This window comes from Alligator mississippiensis, chromosome 4 (assembly GCF_030867095.1).
Source record: "Alligator mississippiensis isolate rAllMis1 chromosome 4, rAllMis1, whole genome shotgun sequence".
Taxonomy (NCBI): Eukaryota; Metazoa; Chordata; order Crocodylia; family Alligatoridae; genus Alligator; species Alligator mississippiensis.
The window spans coordinates 8,278,842-8,297,175 of record NC_081827.1 but is presented as its reverse complement, the minus strand read 5'-3'; the positions used below and the strand labels follow the sequence as shown (position 1 = coordinate 8,297,175).

At 50.7% G+C, this 18,334-nt stretch overlaps 1 protein-coding gene across 1 annotated transcript in view; it reads right to left on the bottom strand.

Moving 5' to 3' along the window:
* PLXNA4 (plexin A4) overlaps nt 1–18,334 on the bottom strand; it is a 523,137-nt gene that overhangs the window by 18,802 nt on the left and 486,001 nt on the right. Inside the window, exons 27-30 of the mRNA XM_014607569.3 lie at nt 16,868–16,967; nt 15,041–15,231; nt 10,027–10,196; nt 7,799–8,011 (exon numbers count right to left, since the gene is read on the bottom strand). Coding sequence (XP_014463055.1) covers nt 7,799–8,011; nt 10,027–10,196; nt 15,041–15,231; nt 16,868–16,967 — 674 coding nt within the window. The remainder of the gene's footprint in view (nt 1–7,798; nt 8,012–10,026; nt 10,197–15,040; nt 15,232–16,867; nt 16,968–18,334) is intronic.

Sequence of the window (18,334 nt, the reverse complement as noted above, 5' to 3'; positions counted from 1 at the left end):
CGGTTTAAAGACATCTGAGCAGTGAGTTCGTAATAGGACTCTGCCCTGAGAAATCACAGGCAGGCACGGCCTGGCAAACCACAACCTTTCACACCCCCTGACTCGGCAGCTGCCTCCATTTCCACTGCTCAGCAATGCAAAGCCGCCTCTGTGCCTTTCCATAGCTAACAGGCTGCTTAGAGGCCTCATCTAGGGCCTGAAACAGGATCCTTCACACTAGGCAGGGCCGTACCCATCTCACCCATTGAGCTGGATGTGGTGGGCAAGCTCAGGCTCACACAAAAGGATGCCATGGGGATGCCCCAGGTCACCTTCTCACCTCCTGGGCGAGCGTCCTACCCACCAGCCTGCTGGGGATGCGTTTTCACTGGCATGCCCAGAGGGGCTGCAGATTGCAACCAGAGATGTCCAGAGAGTCCAAATTCTGCCTCTCTCCCCTGTCCTGTTACCCAGGATCCCTCTGCTTGGGTACCCCATTCACTGAGAAGGCATAAGTGGCTCAGCTTGGGGGTGCTGGCCATTGCAGAGCTCACAACCCCTAAGGATCTAAGAAGAACCAGAGGAAGTGTTGGTATTGGGATATGGCCCCAAACACCTCCCTATCACCCCAGCAAGGCTTCGGTGGAAGAAGGGATGGCTGCACACAACTGCCCCCTTGCTGGCAGAGTGCTTTAGCCTTGCTTGAACACCCCTCAGCTCTCTCTCCCGTCCAAAGAGCAGTTTATGTTTGTGTTAGGAGATGACAGCAAGGAGAAATCCCATGCCTTTGCTCCTGCCAGGGGCAGGGGAGATGCACAGTGCATCGGGCACCAAGAAGAGCCATTGCCTGCAGAAGGGGAGCCGTCTCGTGAGGCCGAGGAGTTACGGCAGGGCCTGAACCCGGGCACTCATTAACTCATCAAAGGAGACAAGCACAGCCCAGCTGCCAACGCCTCCTCCATGGCCCCATGATCTTCCCAAGCAGCCTGGGTTCACACCGCCACGGAGCTAATTACCGCGCAAAGGCTTTTTTCCCCGTTGTTGTTGTTGCCGCCGCTGGTTGGGGACCACGCTCATTAATAATCAGCTTAGCATATGAAAAGCTTGTAACGAATCCATGTGCTGCAGACGGCCGCCGCAATTACAGAAATGACATAATTAGGGTTATGCAACAGCAGGCGGTGCTTGGCCCGCTGGAGAAGGGAGAGGCAGGCCAAAGATTTTGGCCTCTCAGAGGCTGGCGTGTCAGGGGCAGCTGGGCAATCACCCGCAGCAGATACCATAGAGGTCCAGGGACATGGTGCTGGTTCACCTGTTGAATCCCAGGGGTCATTTTCCTTTCCTGGTGGGCGGCAAAGCTACTTGAGGGTGCAGACAAATGAACCACTTACCACTTGTGGAAAGGCGGCAGGACATTACTGCAAAGCAGCTGCTCCGTCACTATTTCCCCACGTGCAACCTCTCGCCCTGCAGTAGATGAAGACTACCCTGCACCAGCTCCCTGTCTTTCACTTGCTCAGTGGAGGGTCTTTGCCACTTAATGGGTTTGATGTCTGAGAGAGCTGAGGTTCAAGTCCAAATACCGGCCTTGAACTGGTGCATAAAGTATTAGACCTGACTGTCTACAAGCCAAGTCAACAGCCTGACCCTGACGAGGAGCAAGTCCCTACACATCATGCAGAGAAGTGGTAATCGAGGTGTGAAACACCAGCCTCTTGTGCCTTGATTTTTTTAGTGCTGTTCCCTGCTCCTTACCGTCTCAGGAGGAACGATGGGGAAGAGGCAGGGCAGGTTGCTCCAGCAGCTGGAGACTCTTCTGCCAGTGCTGGTGGCAAGGGCAGAAGAAAGGAAGAAGCATGAAGTTGCCCATATACTGCAGCAACAGGCAAAGGCCCCCATTTCAGGGCTTTTTTGCACACCCCCTCTTCACTGGGCTGCCTACCATGCTCCCCTTCTCCGTTCCCTCCACCTGCACATCCCTCTTCCACCACCCCTCCATCAGCCCCATGCTCGGTGAGCCTGGGCTTCCCATCCTACCTGAGGGCCAGAGGAAGAGAGCATCTACAGTGAGGGACCTTGCACCCTCCACCACCACCCGCTGAACTGATTCATCCAGGAGATTCATTTTAAGCATCTCCGGCTCTCTGTGCCTCAACTACACCTGAGGCAAGAGCATGAATGCATCCCGGTGGGCTACAGGCTGTAATAGGCAGGCCCTGTTTTGCTAACACAGCTCTCAGCTAGCAAATACATCATCTGAATTGCACGAGGTTCAGCTGCAGACAACATAGTGACGTGGGGTCGCGTCGTAGGCTAAGACTCAGGTGATGCAGGTGCCCTTCCCAGCCTTGGCTGCCCAATTGCTTGACCTTAGCCAAGTGCATCCTCCTATGGGCTACTGCTTCCCCATCTGTGCCAACGGAGATGACATCCTGATCTCCTTTACTTGCCACTCCAAGAGCTACCAACGAACAGCCCTCAAGAAGAACAGGTCGTGCTGCCAAGCCTCCCAGCCCCTATGTCACCCCCAAGCTGTGACATTTTGAGCCCTCTCTCTGCCAGGAAAAGGGTTAGGGACTCAACTTTGCTTCAAGTAGAAGTGCTTGAAGTGCAAGCTGAAGCCTCCTGCAGACATTTAATGCTTTCTTCTAAGCTCCTCGGAGCTGCCATGCAACCCTGATGCTACCATTTAAAATCTCAGTGGTTCATAAGACTATTGTCTCTGCAATGAGTTATCTTTGCTGCACTTGGTCAAAGGACCCTCCAAGCCTAGATGGCCCATTGGGTGCCTGTGAAGGGTTTTCCAGTGTCTGTAGCCAACAGCACACAAAGGAGCAGCACACTCAGTAGCACATCCAGCCAGCTTGGCTTCTCATGTCGAATTGACCAGGGACACATTTACAGTTGGGATGACTGGGGACAACCTTGGCTATGTGCCTGGAGGAAGTCTCCAACTCACTCACCTGGCTTTTGTAGAGGCTCTGCCATTTGATGCCATTGAACCAGCCCAGTTCCTCTCTGCTTTTCCCTTTCTCTCTAATTTGGTCACAAAGCAGCCAGGAAACATTAGCAAGCTCAACAGTTGAGTGTTATCACTCTGCAGAGTGTGTCTTTTCCAGCGCTTAATCAACCTCGTGGTTAGAAAGTTCTTCCTAATATCCAACTTAAATTTCCCTCGTTGCAATTTCAGCCCATTACTTTGTGCTCTAGCCCCCGTGGACAGAAAAATCAGTCTCTATAACAAGCCCTTATGTATTTGAAGACTGCTATCAGATCAGCCCCCACTGGACTTTCTTCTCCAGGCTATATCATCCTTGTTCCAAGTCATGTTTCCTAGCCCTCCCTTGTGTTGTTCTCCGCTGCTCTCTTTCCAATTTCTCCGTGGTTTGTTTTGAAGTGCGGTGTCCAAAACTGGACATAGCACTCCAGACAAGACCTCACCAGTGCTGGACACAGTAGAAGAATCACTTCTATTGACTTACATGCAATACTCCTGTTAATGCATCCCTATTGGCTTTTTTTTGCAACAAAAGCATACTGCTGACTCAGAAAGACATAAGAAATGCTAAAATGGGTCAGATCACAACTTCACCAGCCTAGTACCCTGTACCTGTCACTGGCAGATTGCAGTGCCAAGAGAAAGAGTATTTAAGTAGGAACTAGCCAGACAGATCTGTCTCTTGCCCCTCTCCCTCACACAGATCCAGTGTTCAGAGACTCATAGAAACATTTTCCCCAGACCCTCACAGATTTGGATACGGCTATTCCCAACTAGGACAGTTCGACAGGGGAAGAGTGTTTCCACCACGTACGCCCAGTTCCGTTTTTTGTTGCATGCTGGCTACTACACAACAGCTGGAGGGCCTCAAGTCCAAGCACCCACTTCTGCACCCCCAAGTGCCCATCTCTGCACCCCCCAGTATCTTAAATGCTAGTGCAATAGGGGAACAAACACCGCCTTTTGCTCTTTGATGGCACTGCCCCCTTCCAGCACCCTGTTCTCCAGCGTTTGTGCCAGGTTTTCTGCAAGGAAACCATTTATTGATTGTGCAGAATGCAATTAAACTGTGTTAATGAAGTTCAAACAAGTGTGATCATACATTTGGCAGCATGGAGGGAAATGAAAGGTCAGCCATGGCCCTTTGTCATGTTTCCAGAGTGCTAGCGAATGCTAACAAGCTGGTCCCAATTAAAACAAGCTCCACTTAGTGCTCAGGGGTTTCATTGAGTGCTCCTGAATCCCAGCATTTCCAGAGAAGAAATGATCCTGTCCCAGCTACACTTGTGTACATCCAGGGACATCCCAGGAAAGCCAAAGGAATTGAACCCATGAAGGCCATGAAAACTGGGTCCTGAGCCTGTTAGTCTAGCACTGCAGTTTGATGCAAATGGAAGCAGACACCACGTTTCCTGGCTCCTTCTCCTATCCTGGCTGTATTTTCTGAACAGGAGATGTCCAGTCAATCTTTGGCTGGTTCTAGCTCCTTTCCCCCCCTCCGTATTCACACAGAAGTGAAGCAAAATCTGAATCCAGAGTTCAAGTTGGCTGAGTTTCAGGACCCTGCTTTCTTCTCTCAGTCCTGAAGTACCGCGGACAGTTTAAACCAAGCTACCCATGGACTTGAACAATGAAGTGGCCCCATGGCCAATCTAAATCTGCTTTTATTCCTTCCCCTCCTGGGTGCCCAGTGCCAAACTCTTCTAGAAAGCAGTGTCTTGGGGTGCTCTTACATACCAGACACCTGCTTTCACCCATTGCTGGCTGCTCTGTATCAAGACACCGCACCTTGCTTTGAGGTCTTGGAGCAGTGGTTCATAGCCCACTAGAGAAGCCAGTTGCTGCAAGCGGGTGGCTGGGAGTACTGGTGTTTTCTGAATGGTCTAAGCATGTTAGCATGCACATAAACTGACATTAAGACAGGCACTTTGCTCTTCTCCAGGGTCAGCCAGCAGTAGCACTCCCTTCCCTATAGCCCGACTGCTCATCTGCAGGACACTTCATCTAGTTTGAGGTACCATCTGATTAATGTCTTGAAAAATGCAGCAACTCCCTGGCTGTCACTTGTCTAATCCTGGCATCCACTCCTGCTTAGTCTCTAAAAAATGAACTGTCTTGACCAATTCTCCCTCTGGCTCATACTGTCCTTTGTCAACTGGAATAGCTCCTAGCCCTCCTGGATGTCAAAGATTAGCATAGAAATCATTAGGAACTAGGTCCAACCCAGCCTGTCTCCTGTTCACCCTTAATGCACCATTGCCCTTGCAGCCTGCCACGTCCTCAAAGGCAGATGCAACAACACCTTCGGTTCAGATGCACGGTGCCGCTCGCTTGCAGTGCCGAACCAAGTAGGCAATCTCTTTGCGTGTTCACAAAACCTGCAAGCTACCTTGGGCTTCCACCACTGCAGCAGCAAAAAATCATTTGAAGTTCTGAGATAGCAGTAAAAAAATAAATAAATGTCAGGATCTCCCTGGCCTGGCTGAGATAAAAGCCATTGATGTTCATGAGCAGTGGGAGGATTCATGTATCTGATTTATGAAAGCAAAACCATCCAGTTGTTCACGAGCAGTGGGAGGCTTCATGCATCTGATTTATGAAAGCAAAACCATCCAGTTGTTCTGGGAAGGTTTCCAGGAAATAATGGCACTTATTGCTAAGGATCATCTTTCTGTAGAAGTCAGTCTCACACGGTGAGAAAGTGATAGCAATGCTGGTTAAAGCTCGGGGAAATGAAGCCTTCTGTTCCCCAAGAGAAGAGGTACAGCATTGGAGCAGGCTACTCTATCACCTGAAGGGACCTCCTCCGGAGCTGACTGGGAGTTTGGTCATCATGGCTTTGTCCCAACCTTGCTGACGCTAAAAAGCCTGGCAATGAGAACCAATTTTGGTGTGCTAGATACCAATCCACTGAAACCAGCCTCTCGCTACACTCAGGCCACTAAAGAGAAAACACATCATCTTCGAGTCACTAATGATGTGCACCTATTATTGTAAAGTTTCTCTACATCTCACACCCAGAGCTCAGACCTGGCCAGTGCCCACACTCCAAACATAGAAAGAAAGGCTGGACCAGTACAAGAAGTAGGTCATAATTATGCAAAGTAGATCCTAAGAGCCTAATTGGTTGCTAAGAAACTACGTTTGCAAAAATGCAAGTGTCTAACCATGACTAACAATAATTGCCTGGACAAATCAGTGGCTGATAGCAGCAGCACTATAAAGGATTTCACCTAACGCTGCCTATAACGTGGGAATCTTTCATCAGTTATAGCTTCCTATCATAGAACGACTGACCGATTCCACTGCAGGAAATATACCCACTTAAACTCTTTTGTATCCCCAGTATCAGAGATTTCATATAGCCTGGAGAGAGTACGATTAATTTTAGACAATATCCATCCATCCATCCATCCATCCAGATGAATAATTGTTTAAAAGTGTCTGGGTATATATGAGCGATCAGCATGTTAACCCAGTATTCATAGTTACAGTACTGCAGCTATTTTCCATCTGCATCCTTCCAAAATCTGTCACGAGTGCCAGGCAGACATGGCATGTTGGGAAACACACAATATGGATCATACTCTGCCAGTCTTGTTCATGCAAACTCCCGCTAAAGTCAATGGGAGAGCTGCCAGAGTGAGTTTTGAAGGAGAGGGATCGGAAAGCAACCGAGCGACTTCTGTCCTACAGTATCACAAAGCACTCATTGCACTGTGAACACTGGGATTACTTTCTCCACTGCTGATATGGAGCTGCCCCTTGGCTGGCCAGAAGCAGAGCAGAAAACACAGGGCAGGGGAGGTTTTGGTTAGCGTGCTTGGGCACACCCCTGCTCTTTGATCCCAACAGGAGAAGCGAAAACCATTGTCATTCAAGGGACTCAACAGGTAGCATAGAAATGGAGATGCCTCAGAAGGGAAAAACGAGCAGGTCTGCTGGGATTTGAGTCCCAGGGCCAGATTTTAGTCTACCAAACTATGCAATGGGTAAATGGACTTGGGTATCTAAGTGCGAATTTATTCCACTCTGTTAATGCATCTACTGTTGTAACACATGGTCCTTAGGAATGAGGCACAAAAAAGCAACGAGCAGTTAAAGGGGTTCTGCATTAACCGTGTTTCAAGCCCAGATCAACCCCCACATGGACAATGGTGGTTTACATTTCAAAGGGTAGAAGCACTGGATGAAAAGAAGTATAATCAAAGACTTACTGAAGACAAGAAGTGAGGAACTACATCTCACTGGGATAACGGATAGCTAAAGATATCAGATTAGATCTCTGCCTCTCTCTTTCTCTCTCTATAGCATCTAATGCAATAAGTTGCTGCTTATAAAAGTGTATGCATCTCTGATTTGTTCGGTCTATAAGGTGCAAATTGGACCTGCCTTCTGCCTTAGGTCTATATGTCTGAAAGGATGTAAATATTTCCTAGATAGAACTGGATCAGGAATGTTACCTGACCTCTCAAGCTGAATTGCACTTAGGCACTTAAGTCCACTGATACATATAATCGATAATCTGGCCCCTTTGCTTATAATACTGAGTGAGCACTCTCAGTCTGAATGGCATAGTTCAAAACCCCTGGCAATGATTCATCAAGCACAGTTAGCCATACCTCCTCCATCCCCACATGCCCATTACCCCTCAAGAGAACAACCTCAGTGCTTTCCTTCCCATCTTCACTGTAGTGCCGGTGGAGATAAAATGCCCAAGGTGACTATTCCCACTCTGGCTTAGAGCAAAGAAAAATCCCAGTGACGCAGCTCAGGTACCAGCCTTGACTTAAGCCATTCCCACCTTCGTTGGGCACTCACCTTTCCACCCAGTTCTTGTAGCTGGGGATGTCCTTGGCATAAAGGAGCTTGTTGGAGGGTGAGTCCTTGCCCAACCGGTGCTCAGAGGTTGAACAGGAGTCCATGAAGGTCTGAGCCACCACGGAGAGGCAGGCGTCCGTGATGCTGTTCTTGTGGATGTCGAAGACGAATTGCGGGTTCTTGATCATGTTAACCCAGAACCTCAATGGCAAGCTGCGGGGAGCACAGGAGAGGTGATCAAGGTGGGTCAGAATCGGTGTCGTTCGCGGTGTGCCGTGTTGATAACAGGCAGGGAGTTGTGTCAGGCTTTATCAAGTCTCATTTCAAATGTCTCCAGGGATGAGGCCTCTACCCTTTCCAATGGGGGAATCCCTCTACAGTCTAACAGAACTGCAAAGCAGGGCAGCTGGGGTCTACCCGCATCTCTGCTACTGATATACACCTGCTGGGATTATACTGCAGTCAATGGAGTGATATCAGGGGATGACTTTTGTCTAGCAAGTCCTAGGACAAGACTGTCACCCTTACTCATCCTCAGTGGCATCCAATTCTGAAGAAGCCCCACTGAAATCACCAGACAGGGGAGCAGAATTGACCTGTTGCCTTTCAATGGTGCTTATAAGACTTCCATAAAGTGGGGAAGAGTTTGGGGAAGAGTTACAAAGTGCATTGGGAGGAGACATGAATTCCTGCTTGTTATAGGCTACACCAGATGGGGACAGTGCCAGGGCAGTGATTCATTTGTACCCAGTTGCTCCAAAGCAAGTCAGTGCTTCTGCCTTGAGGTTCCCTTGGGGCAACTCGGTTTGTGGAGCCATGTCCAAAGAGCTGAGATAAACCTCTTGTATTGGAGTCCTCTTGCTGGGTCTCCATCACCCTGTCTCCGGGGCTTTATAATGTCTTGTTTCAAATGTCTCCAGGGCTGGGGCTTCTATACTTTCCAAAGGGAGCTCATTCAAGAGTCTAAATGAATGGCACAATAACAGGATGCTCCTAAAAATTAACCAGTTTTCTTTTCTTTATAGTCATCCCATTGTTTCCAGTCATCCTCTTCCTGAAACACCTGAAACAATTCATCTCTCTCTTAGGTGACTATCCCTTCATGTACCAGCAGACAGTCAGCATGCCCCAATTGACTGTGCCAGGATCTCTCCTTCCCCATATGCTCTTGAGCAAAGGAAGGTGGGCCAAACAGGGACTGCAGTAGGACAGGGGGGAAAAAGCTGGCCATAAACTCTTTAGATGCTAAACTCCAGCCACAGCTGGGGAGAGGGCTAGGAGGCCGCTGACTGGGAACGCTGAGGCCTGTGAAGTGACTTGGAGTTAATTTAATCTGATTGAGAAGGGATCATTTCTTCATACCGCCACCCCCATGCAACCCCCCCCCCCCCTTAAATAAACCTCCTGTTCATTTAGTCTGAGTGGCTGCAATCAGCCTTAGATTAGTGCCGCAGATAATGTTAATAATATGCTAATGTTTCATTAGTTGAAAGCCTCTTTGGTGCATGGGGTTTCTGCTTTTATTGCGCCGCCTGTGACGACCTGCCATCAGCATGGCTGGTAAAAGGAGCAAATACATCAGCCAGGAGCCCTGCCGTTTTCCTTAGCTGTTCCTTTTATAAGCCCTGTATTTGCACAGGCGAGAGGGAAGGAGTGACTCCCCAGGGGACTCTTTCCAGCAGGGAGACTCAGAGGATAAAAGCAGCGAGGATCCTTCTCCCCAGTGATTGCAGCTTCTGGTCTCGAGCCCATTACACCCGGCGAGAGCAGCGGGGCTGTGCGGGAGATGCGGGGGACGGCTATGGTGGCCTGAACAGTCTGGCAGTCAGGATGTCACGACTGTATGATGGGTTCTGCGCCTGGTCCTGGCTACTTTAGCGTTTGAATTGCAAATATCTCTTTCTCCCCCTGTTAACCCCTGGGGACTCCTATTATCCCCATTGCATAGAGAGAGACCCTATGGCACACAGAGGTGATGGCCCAGGGCCTGGGAGGCATTCAGACACCTACACCTGTGGATTTCAAGGGCACTTAGGTGACTAACCACTTGCAGAAAACCTAAGTGCCTGCACCAAGGTGTCACAGGAAGCCTGTGGCAGAGCTGGGGAAGGAACCCAGGTGTCCTGAATTGCAGACCAGTGCTGTAATCACAATCCCATTCTTCCCTGGCTGCATTTCCCCTCCATCTGGGACATCGGGTAGGGCTGTCCAGGGGGCTTCCCACTCACCAGTTGCTCTTCCAGGTATGCCGCACGTGAGGGTCATGGATGTTGTGCTTGTCGGCCTGTTCATCCAGGAAATCAAACATGTATTTGATGGCCAGGGGCAAGGCGCTGCCACGGTGCGCAGTGCTGAAAATGGTCTCAAAGAGGTCATCGACAAACTTCTGCAATGTACCCTGTTGAGGGATGGGGGAGAAGGAAGAACAGCATGAGACGCCAGTGCAGAGGCTTGATGTTGTCCAAGAAGACACTGTTGAGCCCTAGAGCACTCCCAGAAGATGGGAGGTGGGGTATCATGACAGCTTAAAGGGGCAATACAGGGGCATGGGTTCAACCGATGGAAGTAATGACTGGAAGGATGGTGCCGTGCAATGGCTTTCTCGCGTGAGACATTATAAACCAATGGTCCTTGGGCCAAACACTCGTCAGGCTCAGAAGCACTTAAGAGTCTAAGTGCACTGAATGGGAAGGTGTCTACCACCTTGTTGCACATAAGCCGGGAGGGCTAAGGAACAGCAGTAGGGAACGTCACCAGGCTTTGCTGATGCAGAGATGGAGAGGACTTTGATCTCCACTGAGCCCCTCCCACAAGTGCTGAGCTCGCATAATGTGGACCGACTTTGTGAGCAAAATCAGGGGATCGCCAAACTGCAAAAGCTATCAATGAAGTGTCAGTGAAGTCCACACTGGAGCTGGGTGTGGGGCAGGGGATGTGACTGGTGACCGTTCTGCATCTGTGCACGGGGCAACAAGGGCAAGGTGCTGCTCCCAGCGAGAACAAGATCAGGCCCTAAAACAGCTCTAGTGACTTCGGTGTGTGCTTGCATAGAGTTGGGTGAGGCGTCTTCCGTTTCCATAGATCAGAGGTGTCAAATTCATCTGGTCCCAGGGGTCAGGGGAGTGGTGTAGGACTGGGCCATAAGATCAACCAATGGTGCAGGGCTGGCCTGTGGGCCAAAGTGGGTGCATGGACTCCACCCTGCACCCTGCATGCCAGATCCAGCACCTGCTCTGGCCAGTCTTGGACATGAGCTGCACCTGGCTCCTGCTTCAGCAGGTCTAGGGCAGGCACCGTGTGCAGCATCGGTCCCTGACGGGCTGAAGCAGATGCCCTGAGTACCGGACCCAGCATGTGGGAGGGGTCCCAGGCTGGCCCACTGCAGGTGGGCACTGGGTGCAGCACGTATCCTGGGCCCTGCGTTTGGGGCCAGTCTGGCACACACCAATTGCAGCACGTGGGTCAATTCAAGACCCACGATGAGCATTGGCTGTGTCTCCCTGGGCTGTATGTGGTCTGTGGGCTTTATCTTTGCTGTAGACCATCATGCTTAGAGAGATCTTAAAAGGGAGCTATTGCTTTGCAAGACGAGCAGGTGGGCACATAACACAGGGACTGAAATGGGAGAGGCATGAAGGGGATGTGGTTCAGCATGCTTACTGCAGATGCCACCTGACATTACCCTGGCTCCTTGCCCTGATAGTACGCAGGGCAGCCCCACTGCTGGGCCTGGAGATGAAGGGCAATCCCTGCCAAGGATCAGAGAGTACAGAGCAATGGAGGGGTGCAAGCAGGCTTGGGATGCCTGGGGTGATTGCGGTTGCAGCAGAGGCATGCTGACGGGCAACATTGGAGAGACGATCGCGGGGGGTGCTCAGGCCTGGGGTATGCAGTGACTAGCCTGGAGTCAGGCAGTGGGACTCAGAGGGTGCAGTCGCTCAGCCTGAGGAGCAGTGACACGGCTGTGTGCACCCCAGCGGGGAAAAGGGATGAACAGAGGCTGGTGCAAGTCAGGAACTAGGTGCAGTCAAAGCCTGGGACAGCGGCAGCGAGGGGAGGACCAGGACATAACCACATGCCCTGCCAATGGCTTGCCCATCCCTGAAAAGATAGCTAATAGTCGTCAGTGTGAGCATCCCTCCCCTTCCATCCCAGCTCACTCCACATCTGAGACAATAATTGTAACGGCTTGACAGATCCCTCTCCCCAAATGGCAATTTCCCTGGAGAGCAAAACTCCCCCATTCTCTGCAGACCCCGGGAAGGGCTCCTCCGGCTGAAAGCCGAGCGCCAGGCTCCGCTGGGGCGGGTACAGTTTACATAGCACTAACACACGCTTAATTAACAGGCTGGCATCTCTTGCTGATTCCCCATTTGATTTATTCTTTGAGAAACAAACACAGATACCGTTTGCTCGTGTGAGCTCCTGAGAGGTGAAACCCACCCCCTGCAGCGTGTAGCTGGGCTCGGAGAGGAGCCCCGAGGGGAAATCGCAGTGGTCTGACAAGCAGAGCTGCCTGCCGGCTCTCTTTCCAATGCATGCTCAATGCACTCACCCAGCCAGGCACAAAGAAACCCTCCAAAGCTTTTAGGCTAAAGACACCGGGTCTCAGAGGTCAGGCCCATATCAGGGTCAACATCATTTCCCAAGATTGCATTACCAGCAACTGCAGCCTTCCCCTCCTGTCTCGAAAGGGGAAGAAATTTCTTTCCCAAGTCCCGTAGGAACAACCAGCCTCTTCCAGCTTAATTTGCTGCAGTGTCAGATTCTCGGTTGCTTCCCTGCCGGGCTCGCAAAGGAGCAAAGCCAGGATGGGCAGGACCTGGAGTCCAGTTCATGATCCACCGCTATAGGAACTGGTCACAGAAAGTATTCAGAGGACCCTAGTTCCCCAAGGTGGGATGACTTATCATTGCTCCAATGAATACGTATTGACATCCACTGGAGACCTGGCCCCCTTGAGAGTGTTACTGAATATAGGGTCATTGGAGCTAACCTGGCCCCTGCATGCTGCAGGGATGGGCATGGTCCAAATGCTGAAGGCAGAGCTATTTACTGACACGTGAGAGCAGAGTCGGTCTGCCACGGTTTGGGGGAGGTCAGCCCCCACCCAGGTGTGGCTGTGCCATCACTGCAATGCTGGAAACTAGAGCACAGCAACATCTCAGGCTGTTTTACCCCCATCCTTGGATGCTGCTGCTCAAGACATGCTTAGTAGATACCCGAGTCCTGCTTGTCCTGCAGCGTCCACCACTACTACCAAGGATGGGGCTGTGCTGCGGGAAGGATGTGCTGGAGTGACCCTTGCCGACAGCCTGTGACCATGATTGTCTCTGCGTCTGTTCTGCACTTGCCTCTGCTCATGTCTTAGTCCCAGGCTCGTTTCCAGGCTCAAGGGGGTGGAGAAGAGCTAGTATCTTCATTAATCAGGTGCTGGTATATCAAGTAGCTGTAATGCTACATCACCCATAGGGGTGCACTCCATCCTTGGCCTCCTTCTGCCAACAAGGGGCTGGAGACTACACATGAACGCTGCCAGCTTCTTTCTCCCAGGCTCAGGACAGCCATCAGGTGTTGCCGCCTTTGGCTACAGCTGACCAGGCCAGATTTCCAATAATTTGGGATGTGCAAGACTCAAGTGCCCATTGCCAAATCTGTGACCCAGCCTGCCCCTCACCTATTCTCTTCTTTCCTGTTCTAGTCCATACGGGCTCCCAGTCCCCCTTCATCACCTTCCAGTAGCGCACGACAGGACATGGCTCACCTTCCTCATGCAAGTGCTTGCTCTCTCATCCTCTCCTCCAGCCAGGTGGAGAGGTTTGTTTGGGCAGTTTTTATTTTTAAATGCACCTGTTATTGTGTCTTTGTTTCAGGGAAAGCAAGGTCAAAGAGACGTGCCGTGTTGTTGGAGAGGAGGGACGGGAGGAGAGGGGAGGTGGTCTTTATTTCTTGAGCGAGCTCCTTCCATGGGTCGGGATGGGGTCCTGAGAGGGGTCTCCCTGGTGGCAAGGAGCTCTATATGGTAGGAGGGGGCATCTCCACTGTGGCTGAGGGGTAGTCATGTCTCCATCCCATCCCCTTGGGCAATCTGCATTATCTGGGCCCACCCAGCGGACCAGTTGAACTTGACACCTAATGTCTCGGTAAAGTAGTATGTGTTCCTCTCCATCTGCTGGTCTCCTGGGAGTAGGTGGGGACAAGGAAAAGGAGGACCATTTCTCCCCAATTCATGGCATGAATCACTGAACCAGACCAGCATGGGCTTGTTGGCTACCCTGTATCCCTGGACTCGCACCAAGACAGGGCATGTCACCAAAGCAAGCAGCTCCCGCCCCTACAGCTCTGTGTACGCAGCCATCCCTCTGCGGGAAGCTGCTCCTGGGAATGCCACCAGCCTTTCTTGCAGCCTCCCTGCCTACCCTCTGTCTCGCCATGCCCAAATCGCTCTGTGATTCCTACTTCCTTACTATCACCAGAGCCTCCTTTCTTCACTGGCATGGTCCATGCCTTGGTTGGATCCTGACTACTCCAACGTGCATCTCCGTGACACCCCTTTTCTCCCCTCTCCCTAAATCCAGCCTACCAGCACATTCCCCTTCATGTGAAAGTCTACCCCATCACTGACCATCTCCTAGAATCCCTTCACAGGCCCTGTGCTAAATGCAAGCTCCAGACCTTCACCTTTGCAGCCCAGGAGGATGTAGTTTTGCTCCATTCTCATTCCCTCTTCCTCTATTTCTGTTTTCCTCCTGCTCCTCTCTCTGTACTCTTTCTTGTCCCACCTCTTCCCACTGTTCCTCTTGCACTTGGAGCAGACACCACCCCGCATCCTCTGAGATGCCCCAAGGATGGCCACACAGATGTACCCTACATCCTCTGGGAACCACAAAGACCCCCCGCAAGGGAGGCCAGACAGGCCCACTCCACTTCCACTAGAGGATCAAGAAGACTCCTCCAGCTCCCATAGGGGACCATTGAGACTCCCAAACAGGGTCCAAAAAGCTCCACTGCACACTCCTCCAGAGTCACAAAGTTGCCCCCCTACCACAGGCCTCCTCACCCTAATACCACAGAGACTATAAGAGGGCAGAGGGACCCCTAGATATTACTCCAGAGGGGGGACACACCTCTTCCCATGGTTCCTCTTGCACTCCTACCCACCAAGGGTCCCAACTCCTCTCAACCCCTTCAAATCCCTTTCCTTCCAAGTCTCCCTGCTCATGCTATCATCCAGCACCGTACCTTGGTGGCCAGCAGCCTCGTCAGGTAGATCTCAGACACCATCTTGCTGCCCCGGTCACCCTCTTTTTGGTCTCCATGCTCATGATTCTTGACTAGGTGCCACATCTTGACTCCACTCTCGAGGTCCGGTGTGATCATGGGTGTGCGGGAGCGCAGGCTGTCTGGGCTGCCTGTGTAGCGGATCATGTTCTCTGCAAGGACAAAACCCCAGCTTGCTCAAGCATCTCTTGGTTAGACAAGGGGTCAGACCATGTACAGTGTGTTTCCTCAGCAGCTGCACGGAAAGGCACATCCGTTGTTACCTTCCCATAATGGCTGCAAGGCTGGTGACTGCTTATAATCTCACAGGGAACTCACCAGACACATGGAGATTGTTCCCTATACAGGGGTCTGTTATGGTGTGAGCTTCTTTCATGAGATAGTCTGCAACCCCCACCCCCTGGCAGAGTGACAGCCAGGTTGGACAAGATACTGGTGCATCTAAGAAGAGTATGAGCCTGCTCCAGAAAGGAGATGGAGCAGGTGACCAGATTGGCTTTTCCTGCCTCTAGCTTCATATCGTGCCTAACTGCATGTGATGTTTAGTGCATTTTGAGCCAGGCCCTTGGGGAAGCAGTGGGCATTATCCAGGGACATGTGTTTGGTGGGTGCATACAATAGATCTTGATCAAACACAAAGCGATGGCCCCTCTTCTCCCCATTCCTCTCTTAGCTATCCCTCCATTTTTTACCTACTCCCTGCTCTTTCAATTCCTCTTCCAAGTCTTGCTTCCACTAAGCATTTTAAAAGCAACAGTCCAGATCCCCCAACTACCCACATGGAGGATGAGAATGCCCATCCAAGACCACCTCTATTCTCCACTGCACCAAATTCAATTTCTTGAGCCCCTTGCTGATGGCACAGCCCAGGCCCCTGACCCACTGACAGTGCTACAAGTTGAGTGTATTTTAACTACAATTAACACAGAGACATTGTATCGTCCAGTAGCAGAGGCTGAATCCACCTCATTAATGCATTACCAGACTCCATGTATTAATTACCAGATGGAGTATCCTTGTTCTCTCTGGCTGCTGCTTCATTCTTTGCAATTAACAGTCACTTCTGACCCGCCACAGCCTTTCCCATCCCTCCTTCTCCCTGCCTGAAAAATCCAGTAGCAAAGAATTCAAGAACTATAACAATAAATACCCCCCATCCAAAAGTCTTTTTTAAAAGGTCACTGTGCTTTCCTGTAATTGCAACAACGCTGCAAAGAGAATGAATATTAATAAGGTTTTGTGGCGTGCTCACGTCCTTGGAGAAGGGGCAAGGAGGTTCCTCTGGACACTGAGCGACGGCACTTTCCCTCAAGCTACAAAGGATGAGACGATATGGAGATGCTTTCGTATACTAACAAAACCAGAACTGAGTGCTGGATCCAGGAGAATCGGTGGTTTGTACTGCTCTCCCGCTGCAGATGAGAAACTCATCTGCATTGCTGCAGCCACGTGAGCCCATGTGTGGGGCAGCTGTGCCCAGGGGGAGGGTGTGAGCTGGCAGGTGGGCAAGAGGAACCCCATGGGGTCACCTGGATAACACTATGGGCTCCCATGGACTACTGCGGGCATGGACTTCAAAGGGGAGTTGGGCACCTAAGTGCTTGATGAGTCTGGCCTTTGTGTCTGGTGGTTTCCATCGGCATGTCATTGGGCCGACACTATCTAATTAGCACTAACTAGCTGTCAGCGCACCGTTCCCTTTGTAAGTCCAATGACTCGTCACCTACATTGTTCCCTTATCTTCCTTCTGCCACCTGTCTTGACATGCATCGGCCAACGGGTCCTTACCATACTTGCTAGCTGAGGTCCTGGAGACGGTGGAGTTATTGACAGCATTGTAGGCAGTGACTTGTTTGGAGACTAATGCTACCACGGATCCATCCGGCACCTGTAGAGAAAAGAGAATTTATCGGTAAGTCTTCTAGAGTCAGCCAAAAGCATGCATTGTACCAGAGGAAATCCAGGCAGCCAAACCTGAATGACAAATCAGCATTGCTACCCTGAGGATCTCATCATAGTTACTTCCAGCCCCAAAAGCTGAGCTCCTCACATGAGAGCTTCCACTGATATCAATGGGGCTTCAACTTGTTCCCACTTCCACTGATGCAAGTCCAGGCCAGCTCTGCTCAAGTCAGTGGGCAAGTCGTACCCAGGCAGGACCAGACCCATGCAGATCCTACGGCAAAGCTGCATGAAGTCAGTGAAACAGGTTTTGGATCAAGACCCTATTTAGCCTAGCTGTATGAGCAATGGCTGCAGATCTAAGGTGTGGGGTTTCACCCATGCCCCTATTCATTCACATTCACTCTATGCTGGATCTGAAACTGCAAGAAGCTGCTTTTATAGAAGTCTTTCATCTTCTTCATATCCAATCGTTATTAAAGCATGAGACTGACATTGAAAAGGTCCAGGAGGCAAAATTTCACTACCACAGCCAGGCTGCAGAGTCTGCACTGGGTTCAGACAGGACTCTGGGTCAAATCAAGACATATCAGGCTCTGTGGTTCAGACCTCAGTGTCCCAAGATCTCAGAGGCTATTCTCCCAAGGTTTCAACCCCAAATGAAATGTCACAGAACCAGCTGCTTTTGCAAGCTCTCCGCTATTTTGCTCTGAAAGCAGCCTCTGCCCACATCTCAGCCAAACAGGATGACAGCCTCCTCCATCTGCATCCTTGGATTCAAACCAGAACTGAAGGTGTGGGTTCAGCTCTGGGAATTCAAATCCTTCTAGGATTGCCAAGGGTCTGGACTTGAGGGTCTAGTCCAGGCCATCTCTCTGAGAAAGGAAGGGGTTTGGCATTTAGAGGGAATTAGATGTTAAGACTGAGTTCACAAAGGTGGCTGAATTTTGAGACATTATGGGAACATGGTGTCTGAAACTGGCCCTCATAGATACAGAAATGCCATGACTCTTGTAAGGTCTCATCCTGTAAGGTGTCAGAGGACTTCTCTAGTAAAGCAGGCATGCAGAAACTCCTGCTTTATCACTGTGGTTTCCCATGCTCGTTGTGCCCTTACTCCATAGCACCAAAGGGGAAAATTAGTATTGCTCTGCTTCTACAGATGGTGTAGGTATGGCTATGTGTAGTAGGCACGAGGGCTTCAAAAAGAATAGGACCTCTTGTAATGAGCCAGATCTTCCCATTCATTATCTAGGCATTTATGTGGTTTCTGCTTCAAAAGCCAATAAAATAGCATACAATAATGAGGCTGTGGCTAAGCGAAGCCATATCAGGACAAATCTTTGAAAAATA